Source organism: Macrosteles quadrilineatus, unplaced genomic scaffold (assembly GCF_028750875.1).
Source record: "Macrosteles quadrilineatus isolate MER2022 unplaced genomic scaffold, UCM_ALF_1.0 Scaffold_9__3_contigs__length_116548681, whole genome shotgun sequence".
Classification (NCBI taxonomy): Eukaryota; Metazoa; Arthropoda; class Insecta; order Hemiptera; family Cicadellidae; genus Macrosteles; species Macrosteles quadrilineatus.
This window is the reverse complement of record NW_026542602.1, coordinates 80,924,379-80,937,503: the sequence shown is the minus strand read 5'-3', so window position 1 is coordinate 80,937,503 and position 13,125 is coordinate 80,924,379. Positions and strand designations below refer to the sequence as shown.

The following is a 13,125-nucleotide window of genomic DNA, read 5'->3' as shown; positions in this document are numbered from 1 at the left end:
TGCTGATTACAATGCCGCAATTAGTTTTAAAAAATCTTGATCCATTCTAAAGTTATGAGGACTTTTTATAACTTTATTTTTAGTCAATTTTAACATTGTGCATTAAAAAAATAAGACCATAATCTCATAATAGTGCTAGATAAAGATAAGTATACACCACCATTCATTGTTGACATATTTTTACTTGGTTATGACGGATGTCGTTTTTTCAGCCACCATCTTGGATCCGCCATTTTGAAAGGTGATCAATTAATTTAAATACGAAGGTGGTGTTGTGACCCATCATTTTGAGCTACTTTTTTATGCTGAACTCAACGCCGCAATTCGTTTTTCATTTGCATCTTTTGATTTTGAAATATTGAAATTTTAAATAAGAGTATTTTAATATTTCATCAAGAAAGCTTGATAACCAAAAACGGATTGCGGCATTCAGTCCAGTATAAAAAATTAGTTCAAAATGATGGGTCACAACACCACCTTCATATTTAAATTAATTGATCACATTTCAAAATGGCGGATCCAAGATGGCGGCTGAAAAAACTACATCTGTCATAACCAAGTGAAAATATGTCAACAATGAATGGTGGTGTATACTTATCTTTATCTAGCACTATTTTCAGATTATGGTCTTATTTTTTTATGCACAATGTTAAAATTGGCTAAAAATAAAGTTATAATAAGTCCTCATAACTTTAGAACGGATCAAGATTTTTAAAAACTCATTGCGGCATTGTAATCAGCGTAAAATTTTAGTTTGAAATGATGGGTCATAACCCTACCTTTACGTTTGAAAAAAAAAACTTTGTATCCAATATGGCGGATCCAAGATGGCGGCCAAAAATGTATACCCAGTCAAAATAAAGTACTTACTACTCAACAATGATCTGACGTGGTCCAGAGATGATATCTTAAGAAATGTAGAAAAAAGTAGGGGGGGAACTCATTTAAAATTCACCCTGTATAATAATATATTGTAAGATTCTGGGATATTTTGAATGTGATTTCTTAGTAAGTTTCACAATATATTACAGTATATATGGAAATTTAAGTGTTTGCTTACTATACATGGTGGAAAAAAGGTCCTGGGTCTTTATATTTTAAAGAGTTATAAAGATATAGCTTCAAACAGAGCAATAAATATAGAGCAATAAAATTTATTATTGAGAAGGCTGCGTATAAAAGCAATGCAAATTTAATGCATCTTTGAATAGCTGTCATTTTTGACTCGGTTGTCCAATTGAGTTCGTGTTCGCAACATTGTATTTTACTAACAAAGACCTTTAATTCGATACAAAAGTCGACCAATGCATACATTTAAGATTTTATTCTGACTCCTAGCGGGTCGCCCCCCTGAAGGGGTGCATCAATGAATTAAGTGTTAAATGATTTTAAACGGCCATGAGCTGTGTACTAAGTTTTAAGGGACTATATTTATCACTTTTTGAAATATTTAACCGTTCAGGTACATTTTCCACCATGTATAAATGAATTACATGGTTGTTCATGAAATTGAGAGCAGCTGTTGTGCAATAAATGACTCAATTATATGTTTAAATTAAATGAAATGAAAAATGTCTTTATTTGGGAGGCGAAGTTAGGACTAGCAAGGCCTCTCTACCACTTAACCTCTACATCTAGAACACATATTATATTCACCAGTTATACGTATTACAGAATTACAAATAGTGCCGGTGTCAGACCCGGCACTTCAGGTAGACCACAGTTATGGACGACTGGTAAGCGCCAGCCCCTTAGGGGGAGCCTCCAGTGACATTCCCTCCATTCAGGGTGGGGGGGGTGTTTAGCTCTCAGTGACGCCGTTAATTCCGCCTCTCCTCAACTACCTGTAACTGTGGTTGTGACTGAGTCCTACCTGTTGTGTTCGACTGACATTTTGTGAGGCATATCCTCGACTTTGGAAGTAGCCTCGTCCTGGGAGGTGAAATACCTAGCCCCCAGAGGGGAGGTAAATGCTCCGTGTTGGTATCGGCATTTCAAGTTGGCCACAGACATGGTCGACTGGGCATCGGGTCCCAGTGACATTCCTTTATCCAGGATGGAGGGGTGTTTAGCTCTAGGAGAGATGGAAGTACATCATAATCTCTAACCTACCTGTGTCTGTGGTACTTTGGGCTTCGGCCTGCTTGTGGTGTGCGACCAGCATTCAGTGGGCAAATCCTCGACTTTGGAAGTAACCTTTCCTGGAGGTGAAAACGGGCAAGTACCCGCAGCTCACGGGGACACTCAAGGGCAACGTAACTTTCCGCAGTGTGAGGGCAACGGTTTGTAGGTACTTATGCAAACCTATCCCTGTCTCTGAGCACGGACGGTATGGTTATCTTGAGTGTGGGGGGTTCTTCCCGGAACCTCAATTGAGTCAAGGGTGTCGCCACCTCTGGTGGATAGGTTCATCCGGGTGGGTCCCACTTCTATACCTGCCTCCTTTTGGGAAACCCTGATGGCCTGGCAGTGATGTTGGGTCTGACGGGCAAACGAAGTAGATCGGGTGCTGGGTCCGAGCCCGCCAGGGGTATCTGGGGATCTATCGCTCTGGATATCTCTGGTTCCCAGCAATGGGTCAGGCCTCGATCGGGCAGCGGTGTTAATGGGAGGTTGGGGTCCCCCCCGTCAGCGTGCTGATGGTCCCCTTCCTCCTGGCTATTGATGGCGGGTTCTGCCTGTCAGGGATGAGATAGGTCCCGAGTGTTGCTTGCACTAAATGCGTCGGGGCGCTCTACTATGGACCTCTAGGTTCCGACCTAGTGGAACCCAGGTGGAGTGACGCTTAAACAAGCAGCCGGAATCCCTGGTTAGGATTGAGGGGCAACCCTCTTTCCGAAGGGTCTGCTTCGGCAGCCGGCGAGCCTGATGACCTTAAGTCATCCGCCCATGATGTGCTAAAGGTTGACGCGTAAGCTTCGGCCTACATCATGGGGCCCGGGTATGTCCTGAAGGATAGGTACCGGGTAAGCAGTCAGGGGGCTTCGGCTCTCATGACAACAAATAATAATAATAATAATAATAATAATAATAATAATAATTACAAATATTCGATTAATAACTAAATGTGATAAAATTACAAATAGTTCTTTTTAAATATTTCCATTGCTTATTTGATGATTTTAGTCTAACTATCATTGCATATTGCTTCGTTTTTCGAAAACACTTCGGTGATGTTACTCACACTAAAACCTGATACTAATATTGTAGACACATTGCGTTAGCCAATGTTACCATAGTTAAATAGGCTATTGGTCCCTTAAATAAACGGAATTCTACAATTGGAAATGAGAATAGGTATGTGCAACACGGTATTACATTTATGAATTTTAATTATATTCGTGACAATGTAAGTGAACGACTAAGATCAATTAAACCAATATCACTGTTATTAGAAACGATGTTTAACTTTAGATGGGCAATATGATCTGTGATACTAAAATATGTTTTGATAATGTTTATATTAATTCAAGAACAATAATCAATTCAATGTATAAAATAAATTTTACCTGAATCGTGTTGTAAATAAACATAATTACAACGTAATAGTTAACAATAAGGTAATTACAAGAAAGTAGAAACACACACTTTGCTAACTAGTTGCACAATTATGTTTTAACTATTAGGAAATCAAATAATAAAACTATCCTATTGTATCAACACCAAGCTAGATTCATACAATTAATTAGGCTTATCTACTCGTTTAGTTTATGTTTGTGGATAACCACGAAATGTTTAGTTACACGAAACATACATGGCCATAAATCAGAATTAACTCCTAAAATGTTGCCCGAGAAAGTTTGCTGCGAGGATTCTGGGTTTGTCGTGTTTGGGGGGGAGGGAGGGGAGGGGATCACAGGAGCGTGTGCGTTAATAGAGACCAACAGCTGTTTTGGGCAAGGTCGGTGATTAAAGTTAATGGAACAACCAGAAACAACCCTTAGATTCTCAAACATTACACAACTTGGCAAGCACCATATACTTCATCCCACTTAGCCGGGTTATGTGTATAATATTTACACATAAAAAAAAGGATTCCTACTTAACTTTCTTGTCATGAAATACTTTAAATAGGATCATTTTTTTACATTATGCGTAGTAGTAAAATCTACTGATTGGCATGAACGAAACAATACATTTGTGCATAAGAACACTATGATGAAACATATATTCGTGTGACGACTAGTGACTAGTGAGCGATATACTATCAAAGCTATGTGATTTGGCAAGGAATATATAAATTAGGATATGTTAAATACAAACTATAAAATCTTAATATTAGAATCATTTGAGTGATAAAGTATTTTCAAAATATCATGTTTAATATACTTCTGAAATGTGACGGATCCGTGCTTGTGGACCTAGGAATAGCATATTAAGTTTATGGAAAATTAAATATAATGTCTGGCTGCTTTTTTTCTAAAGTTAACAAACAATTTAAAAGATAAACAGTGCGAGATTAGTGGTCACTTTAATATGGTAATCAGAGTAAACAAAAAATTTACTAAGTATAAAAAACTCTTGACTATTAATATCGAAAATCACATAGAACAATTATCCTTACCTGAACATAAATTTCAGAAATTCTTATTATCACAGGAGACTAATGCCAACACATCGCATTTCCATGCACGTCTTAAGCTTGGATTAACCCAAATTGGTATTAATTTTTCCTGCCATTCTAGTTCTGCTTTGAGTATAGGTGAAGATCCTTAAATATTTGCTGATACACAATGGCGACAGAGCTATGTTTCTTCCGCCAAGGCTTCAACACATTAGACAAATCGTTTGTTCTCAGTCCATCCGTGAAATGAAGAACAAAGACGGTCTGATCAGTCGTACTCATCGATTGATCAACATTTCCATTCGCGCTTCTTTGGTAGGGGAGAACAAAGAATAGGAGAAACTCAGGTGAAAAAGACGTAGTCGTAGTTTTACAAAATCCCGTCTCTCTGTCTGTAGTTGCTAAAATGCAGAATTTTTTTATGAAAATTAAAATGTTGTTTTAGTTCAGGGTATTAAATTTCTATCAGAAAATTTATGCTTAAAGATTACATAAATTAATTAATTTCTTAATTCAGAGCTATTGGTATATATGTACTTACAAGTTTGCAGACAAAATTAGGAATGAAGTAACTAGGAATTTGGAATTATTTTAGAACTTTTAATACTTACCCGTTATATAGACATGATGTGTAAAGTGTACAGGCGAGTGAAAAACTATTAGGTAGAAATCAGATGACTCGGGTGGACCTTACATACCTTTAAAAACCGTTCAGTTTATTCTGTTCAATCATTGATATTTACGAACTAATATTATAAAGGGAAAAATATCATGCAAACTCCTAAGTGAATAATGTTTAGAATATTGTTATAATATAAAGTCCATTCTTCAAGAAGAACTGGTAATATTGGAATTAATATTAATTTTAAATAACAACTTCACCAATATTTCTGAAATTTTTATTTTTATGAGGCCTTTCACCAGCTATGCTGGCATCATCAGACACATCACAAAACTAAACTAAATGTCATAGTTTTGTATTAACACTATTGAATCAATGCAAATTCTTAAGGACCCATTGGGCTTTTCCACCACAACAACATTACTTACCCAATTTACTAGTTATTCAACAGGTTGTATGATGCCTCTTTTCACAAGAGAGTCCAAGGTCTCTTTGTGTCTGATGATGCCAGCATAGCTGGCGAAAGGTCTCATAAAAATTAAAAATACAGAAATATTGGTGAAGTTGTTATTCCAAATTAATATTATGTCCATGTTTGAATTTAATATTAGGTAAAGCTTATAGCTCCAAGATAACTTGTTTGCACTAGGGGTTCCTTATTTTTAACTTGTGTGTTTAAACTATCGATTTACACACTTTATGTAAAATGAGACGTGAGTCAATAGTAGTTGACACATTGTATTTGACTACAGCTGTTAAAAACGTTTAGGATGTTGGCAGGTTAAGCCTTGGGCCTGTGCATGGAATATAGCAGAGCAAGGGGTGAGCTGGTACAGTATAAATCTGAACTATTCTGATTAAAATATGGGGTTGGTAGTGTAACATACTAATTAGTAATTCATGGAATAAACATCCGTTTTCAGTACAGTACCTTTGTCTTCAAAAATACTCGTATTTGAGCAATATTGCTTCAAAAAATAATATTTATAAGTGATGCATGGTTGTGGAGAGATTTAAAAAAATTTCCTCTTCATAAATTTATCATAAAGGGTAACTCAAAGAACATACTGTACACTCCCAGAGGGGAGCCCAAAACAATTATTTGATTAACGGATCGTGTTTGTTTCAGGTCCATTTTCAATCGATCATTTTGATTTTAAATGCATTGTGTGTCATTGTTTACACTCAAAAGGTTTGTTTACCCTAAAGGGACCTTTATTTAATCCAACAAAATGCAAATAAACTAACAAATGTAACAAACAGTTACGAGTTTAGTTGTTACAGAGGTTAAAGAAAGCTTTAATTTTGTTTTGAAATTTGTTTGATTAGTATTATTGTGGTTTTCCAAACAATGTGTTGACTCAATTTGTTGAAAATGGAAAGTATACTGTACAAAAAAAAAAACCTAATGGTTTTATTTTTAAATTTTTTTTTTAGTATTAGACTCACACATTGGCCTAGCCTCAACCTCATTTAAGGGTGTGGAATTTCGTAATTTAAAAACAAGAAATAAGCTATTGTGATATTTTTGAAAGACTATGTCAAAGATTATGTTTATGTTTGAAGCAAAAAAAAAAAATATATATATATATATACATCTCCATATTTTCATGGGTGGTCAACGCAGTACTACGTTTACCCCTTAGCTCTTTTTCTATATAAAATAGGTATGAATAATAAAAATGTTTACACGATAAATTGTTATTATTTTATACATAATAATGAAATAATGTTTTTCAAAATTTAAAAATGTTTGGTTACAAGAGCAACCCCAGTTTGATTAAGATGTCATAGCAGTCTTAAGGACATAACCTAACCCAACAAAATTCAGTTATTTTATACCAGAAACGAAGTCCTTAATTTATGTAATTATGTTTCCTCTGTTAAATAGAAGCTAATTGCTTTGTTTTTGGTTGATGGATTCTACTTGGTCATTACGTAATTAACAAATGACAATTAATAGTATTCTAGTGTTAACAATAATTTTAAATTAGGATGTAAACACATTTTACAATCATATCTATTTATTGAATTTGTTACCTAATCTATGCGTTATTTAAAATATTAAAACGTGACAGGGTTTTTTATTTCACTATTCTGAATCAACTACTTGACGGATTTTCATGATTTTTTTGTTGAAAGAAAGATAATTTTGAGAACTAGGGAATGTTGAAGCCATAATTTTAGTATAGGGTTTCAGTTTTTTAGAAATTAAGTTTACATTTTAAAAAAGTCTAGCAGCCGACGCTAACATTCTAGATTGGCTTTTTGTATCAAACCATTTGCTTAACGTAACAGCTATAAACATTCAGAGTTTGTGACACAAATTCAGAGCATTTGGATAGAAATGAAATGACATACGTAGAATTTATTTCTAGAATTGGTTTTAATTGACTACTTGATTCTCGTACCTAGGACGGGCTAACAGCTAGTTCTTTCATAACTAGTGTATCATAACAAGAATCATTACTTTTATGAATGCAACTTACCTTTTCAGCATATTATAAATTTTTAAATTAGCTTTTAAAATCGAAATTTAAATTCCCATACTTGTGACTAAATTAAAATATTTTTCACATATAATAATCCAATCCTGATTAAATATTTTAATAAGTTATAAGTGAGGAAAAAGAGGATTTTACAAATACCAGAGTAGGCTATATTGTTCTCTCTAAATACAGTGTGTCACGTGGGTTGTCGAAACAATAATAATAACCTCTATTTTAAATACCCAATAAAATGGTTAAACAAAACTATATTTCCTAACATAAACGTTTCTCCTTTAAACATCTACAGCAATCTCAGCGAGGGAAGGGAAGCAATCTGTAATCGATATGAAACGGGTCACTGCAAGTATAAAGAATATTGCGAGCGGAGGCGAAAGAGATTTTGTGGTTGGCGAAACTTTTATGAGCCTAGCCTTCCCTTTGGAAGGTTTATAGGGTTGTGATATTGATGTACACAAGACGACAACGATGGCAAGCGACAACCTCCCTCTGCGACAGTCCCCTCCGCGACAATCCCCCTCGGTTACTGATAGGGTCCAGGGCTTCCCCCCTCTCTTGACTCCCTTATCAAAAGTCAGGAGGCTTGTCTAATTAACAGTCATTGAGCACGCTTGTGAAATGGATATGTCGACGTACCCTTATTCATTTCTTTACACGGTAATAAAATAATTGATTCGTGCTAGTGAGGAAATCGGTTCACAAACAAAAGGGGAAAATAGCAGTTTTGTTGTTGTCTAATAAAAGGTATAAAGTGATTACGTCAAACATTGCGTGATATGTAACTTGCCTAGAAATTCTATTTTGTGGATTATATTAGCTGTAAAAGCGTTGAAAAATATATTAACTTAAAATGAAAAATCTAGGACTTGAACCCCAGAGATATAACATTTAATAACTGCAATATTGCTTAAATTAAACTAAAATAATTTAGTAATAGTAATATAATTGGCTTTAGATCCCTTATACACGGGTTAAAATAAATTGAACGAGTTTTATCACATTACACTGTTTTGTCAGAGTACTAATACAGACAATAGTGGCATAAAAAACGTGTTTGCGTATATAATACTTGATATTAAATGTACAATCTTCAGTGAATTCACTTTAAAGAGGAAATTTGGAAAAGAAAATGTATATGAAACTAGAGCTGCATTTATGCGTTCAATGTTGTATTCAGCAGTATCTGAATGCATGATCAAATAATAAAAGAGGAAGCATTTTCAGACGAAATTTAAGGGGAGTCTGTCCCTTTTACGCCCTAATGCTATTTAAATGGGAAGATATGCACCAATATAGGTACGCATTCCTCAGCAACCTATAAACCATTTAAAGTGAAATTTTTACTACATGATCTCTATGCCATAGGGTACCCGGCTTGCTAGTTAAAACTTAAATATATTCTTGTTTTTTATTTTTTTATTTTTATAAATAAAATATGCAATTTTTTTACCTGATTTATTTTGTATGTTACCTTGGTAATGACTTAAACCAAATCATTTTAAACTAAAAGAGGTATCAAGCACTACTCACCATGATGTGAAGAAGATGTGTGTGAAGTTTCATATTGCTATCTCTTATAGTTTTGAAGTTATGCGTACCTAACTTTTACAAAACACTATTTTCGGTAAAACGCCCTTGAAGTTCTAAAGGGCTTAGGTCGCGCATCCTAAGAACATTGAAAAATATCGTGCAGTACTATTTATTTGTTTTTTTTTTTATAAAAAAACTTTTGCAAAATATGAAGTGTTATATATATAAATAAACACAAAGAATTGAAGAATTTTTTAAGATAAAAATAAAAAAATCTTTTTTTTTCACCAAAAAGGTACAGACTCCCCTAAAAAAATAAGAAAAATAATAGAAAAAAAATAGATTTTAATAATAATAATAGATTTTTTTTTATAATAGCTAAAATAGATTTTTTCAGTTTAAAATAATGGCTATAACAGCTGAAAAAATACCACAAAAGCAATGTTTAAGTATTACATTTTACATATTTTATGACCCTATTCAGTTAAATTGGTTGTACAAATAAAGGTGTCTCATTATAGTTTATGCATACATTTTATTCTTCTAAAAACACATCAGGTTTATTGGCAGAATGCGTGGACGTTTTGGGTGTGGCCAGACTCTACTTTGAATGATTAACCGTGCAGCACGCTCTTATACAAGCTGATTTATAATTTACTGCTTCATTCTTTATGGATAATATTTAGTCATATCGAGTGTGTATTGGTCATAGGAACATACGGCCTCTTAGGTTATATAAATCTCTCAGTTTCAAGTAAAAAAAGTTTGACTATATCAGGAAAAGGACCACTGAAATCTGTACCATGCATTATCTATGGCGTTATATTGCTCTAATATTTTAATACTATAATTTATAAATGTATAAATGCATTTAAAAAATATGAATAGAATATGGTTCAGAAACCTGGTGTACTAAATCAGTCGAATCTCGTTTATTATTTATTATGAAATAAATCGGCATCAAGCGATTGCAATAATTAACAATTTTTCTAGACTCGAGATCTTAAAGTATGGATTAGCTGTAGTGACTGTCAAACTATCACCACAGTTTAGTACTAATTTACCAAGTTGCTTTTTTTCACAAACTGTAAAAAAAATGGCTGCTTAGTTGACACAGTCAACACAAGTAGGTTAATTCATAAAATAATCATTCTAGCCATAGTTATATTGATCGTATATCAATATAGGTGTATAATAAGTCTTATGCATATAATACAAGTTATTAATTTGAAAAACTTTTAAAAATCCTCAAAATATGGTTTCAATCAATGTTAATCATTGTTTTATAACAAAAAGAATATTTACAAAGAGTAGAAATAACATGTCTAGCTATGTGTTCTTTGCTTTATCTATTTTTTTTTTTTTAACTTTATGTAAATTTTTATGCACTAAGGTCCAAATAAGCTAAACTACTCGTAAACATGTAAAATATGTTAACGAGTAGTTTAGCTTATTTGGATACAACAAAATGTGTTTTCCTTCCTTGGGTTATTATTTTTTTTTTTTAATTATCGAATCATTTTGATTGTTAATAATAAGTTTCTGGACCTGAGGTAAAATGAATAATTAACTACTGGAATTGTGCATTATATTTTTAAGTACAGTATATTATAATTTAACTAACGTCATTGACTATTTTTCAAGCTTAATGGCTATGATACTTTTTTTATAAAAAGACATTTAAAGTTAACATCACGCCTTATTACCTATAAACAATTCCGCATATTATTATCTGATCATTACTCATGTTTAAAATTTTATGGTTACTAGTCTATCAAGATTTGTAGCTATTATAAGATGGGTAGATAAATATCATATTCAAATTAGAATTTCTTTGGATTTAATGATATTTATTCCTTTGCAGTTAAATAGCATGCAGTACTTTTAAAACAGTAAGGATACCACAATAACCCTAAATTACAGTTTTATTTATATAAAACTAAATTTGGCCAGTGTACTTTGAAAACTAAAGACTATGATATGAAAAATAAAAAGCTATAATAAGAGAATTTTTACGAAGGAACAACTCTTTGGCATAATGTATAATTTTAATTCCCTGTGAGCAAATAGAATCCATGTAATAATTGTTAGCCTGCGATGCAATAACTTAAAAGTCTAACAAATTTAATATATATAAAGCACATTATTCTTAATAAGTCCATGAAATTATTAAAAGAATAAATTATTAATACTAGTTTACATCAGAAGGATGATGCTATGTAAAGTAGAAAGATATACATAATAATTAATTGTCAATATACATCCATACAGTGGTATATATTTACACATAATTTAATAAAGCAATACACATTGAGGTTTAAAATGATTGCCCAAAAGCTGCGTTCGTTCACTGAGTTCAGTTCATTTTCATGTTAATTGCTTAGTTAATTCCCTATGAAATTAAATTATTAACCCAATTGTTGTTTGAAACTAATCTTTGATTTCATATTTAGTGCCGTGCTGTTTTAGTGATTGGTAAATCAATTACATATTTCTTTTAATCCTACCTTTTCGCTATATTGTTGGTAAACGAATGTTACTACTAAATTAATAGTCTATGATTTTGGCCATTTGTATCTTTAGTAACCGAAATACACCTGACATAAATTTATTGTATTGTTAATTTAATAATATATTTAAACGATTTTATTTCATTATATTTACTTAAGTAAGGAAAACTTCAAAGACCTCAACCTAGTTCAAACTTCAACATGTCAGATAATTAAAACACAATTACGTCATTCTTAATAAATCTAGTAAAAGTAGTTTTGGACTTCCTATCTCAACTCTTCCATAAACCTGTCCAGGTGGTCTTTAAGCTTAAATACATTACACAATCCAAGAAAACAGAGCTCTGTTGCTAGGGGCACTGTTTTAACAAGAGCCGAAAACGGAATGGTTAGAGACAGGCTTAATTTTGCAACCTAATTTGTAATAATTTTTTAAAGAATGCAAAGGGTGTAACAGTGGATTGTCATATAGATTCGGTACATATTTATTGGGCCAAATTTTCAATTTACCTACAATTGATTAATTTTTTACTACTAAAAATATTTTAATTTAACGTTATAACCTTTCTTTGGGCCCACCCCATCTCTCCTCAGGAAAATTATATCACATTAATTTTATCACATTAACCACATTAATTAACACATTAATCATTATCGTAGCTTATGAGAGATGAACCTCTTAGACGTTTTAGGGTGGTTTTATATCCTGTCCCTGTAACTATTTCAATTCTAACCAGAAGCACATTCGATTACAAAGATCTTAACAACTTACAACATGATTGAAACAAGAGTAAACTAGGACCTTACCTGTATTTATATAGAAGACCGTGACTAGTAGAGCGGCAAGGCTCCTCATGTTGACCAGGACCATTCTCACAGACACAACACAAGATACATTGTAACACTAGCGCTAATCACATGTTAGAAACACAGTGCAGGTGGAAACGTTGACACCTTATTCGAAACTCGTACTAACACCTATATATTTTTCGCACCCCTTTCGCACTTTTAACAAGCAATATCTGATGACACTGAATCCCACAAGACACTTAATTAGGTTAATAGCACCTTACACTTTAGCACTTGGCACCTTCAAACCGGCAGCGGCCAGTTGGGAGTGTCCGGTGTAGGTAAACAAACTGTAGCACCGATATGACGCGAAACTACAGATCCTAAAGTGTCCTCCCTGCAGATCTACTGCAGTGTGGCGTAGAACCGCCGCCGGCCGCTAGGGGCGCTAGCATCTCGCCGCACACGCGCACACCCACCCACCGTGCACCTGTACTGTACTCATACACACGCACCCGCTCTCGCCTACGTGCCGAGCAATAATAAATTATATAACACCCCGGTTCTCAGCCTCATAAAGTATTTAAGTGAATTTTACTCACC

At 33.5% G+C, this 13,125-nt stretch overlaps 1 protein-coding gene across 2 annotated transcripts in view; it reads right to left on the bottom strand.

Annotated features, from left to right (window-relative positions):
• LOC129003024 (lachesin-like) overlaps positions 1–12,925 on the bottom strand; it is a 335,838-nt gene extending 322,913 nt beyond the window's left edge. For both annotated transcript variants that reach the window (XM_054431222.1, XM_054431223.1), the window contains exon 1: positions 12,541–12,925. In XM_054431222.1, the coding sequence (XP_054287197.1) occupies positions 12,541–12,604 (64 nt within the window). In that variant the 5' untranslated portion in view covers positions 12,605–12,925. The remainder of the gene's footprint in view (positions 1–12,540) is intronic.
• Positions 12,926–13,125: the final 200 nt, after the last annotated feature.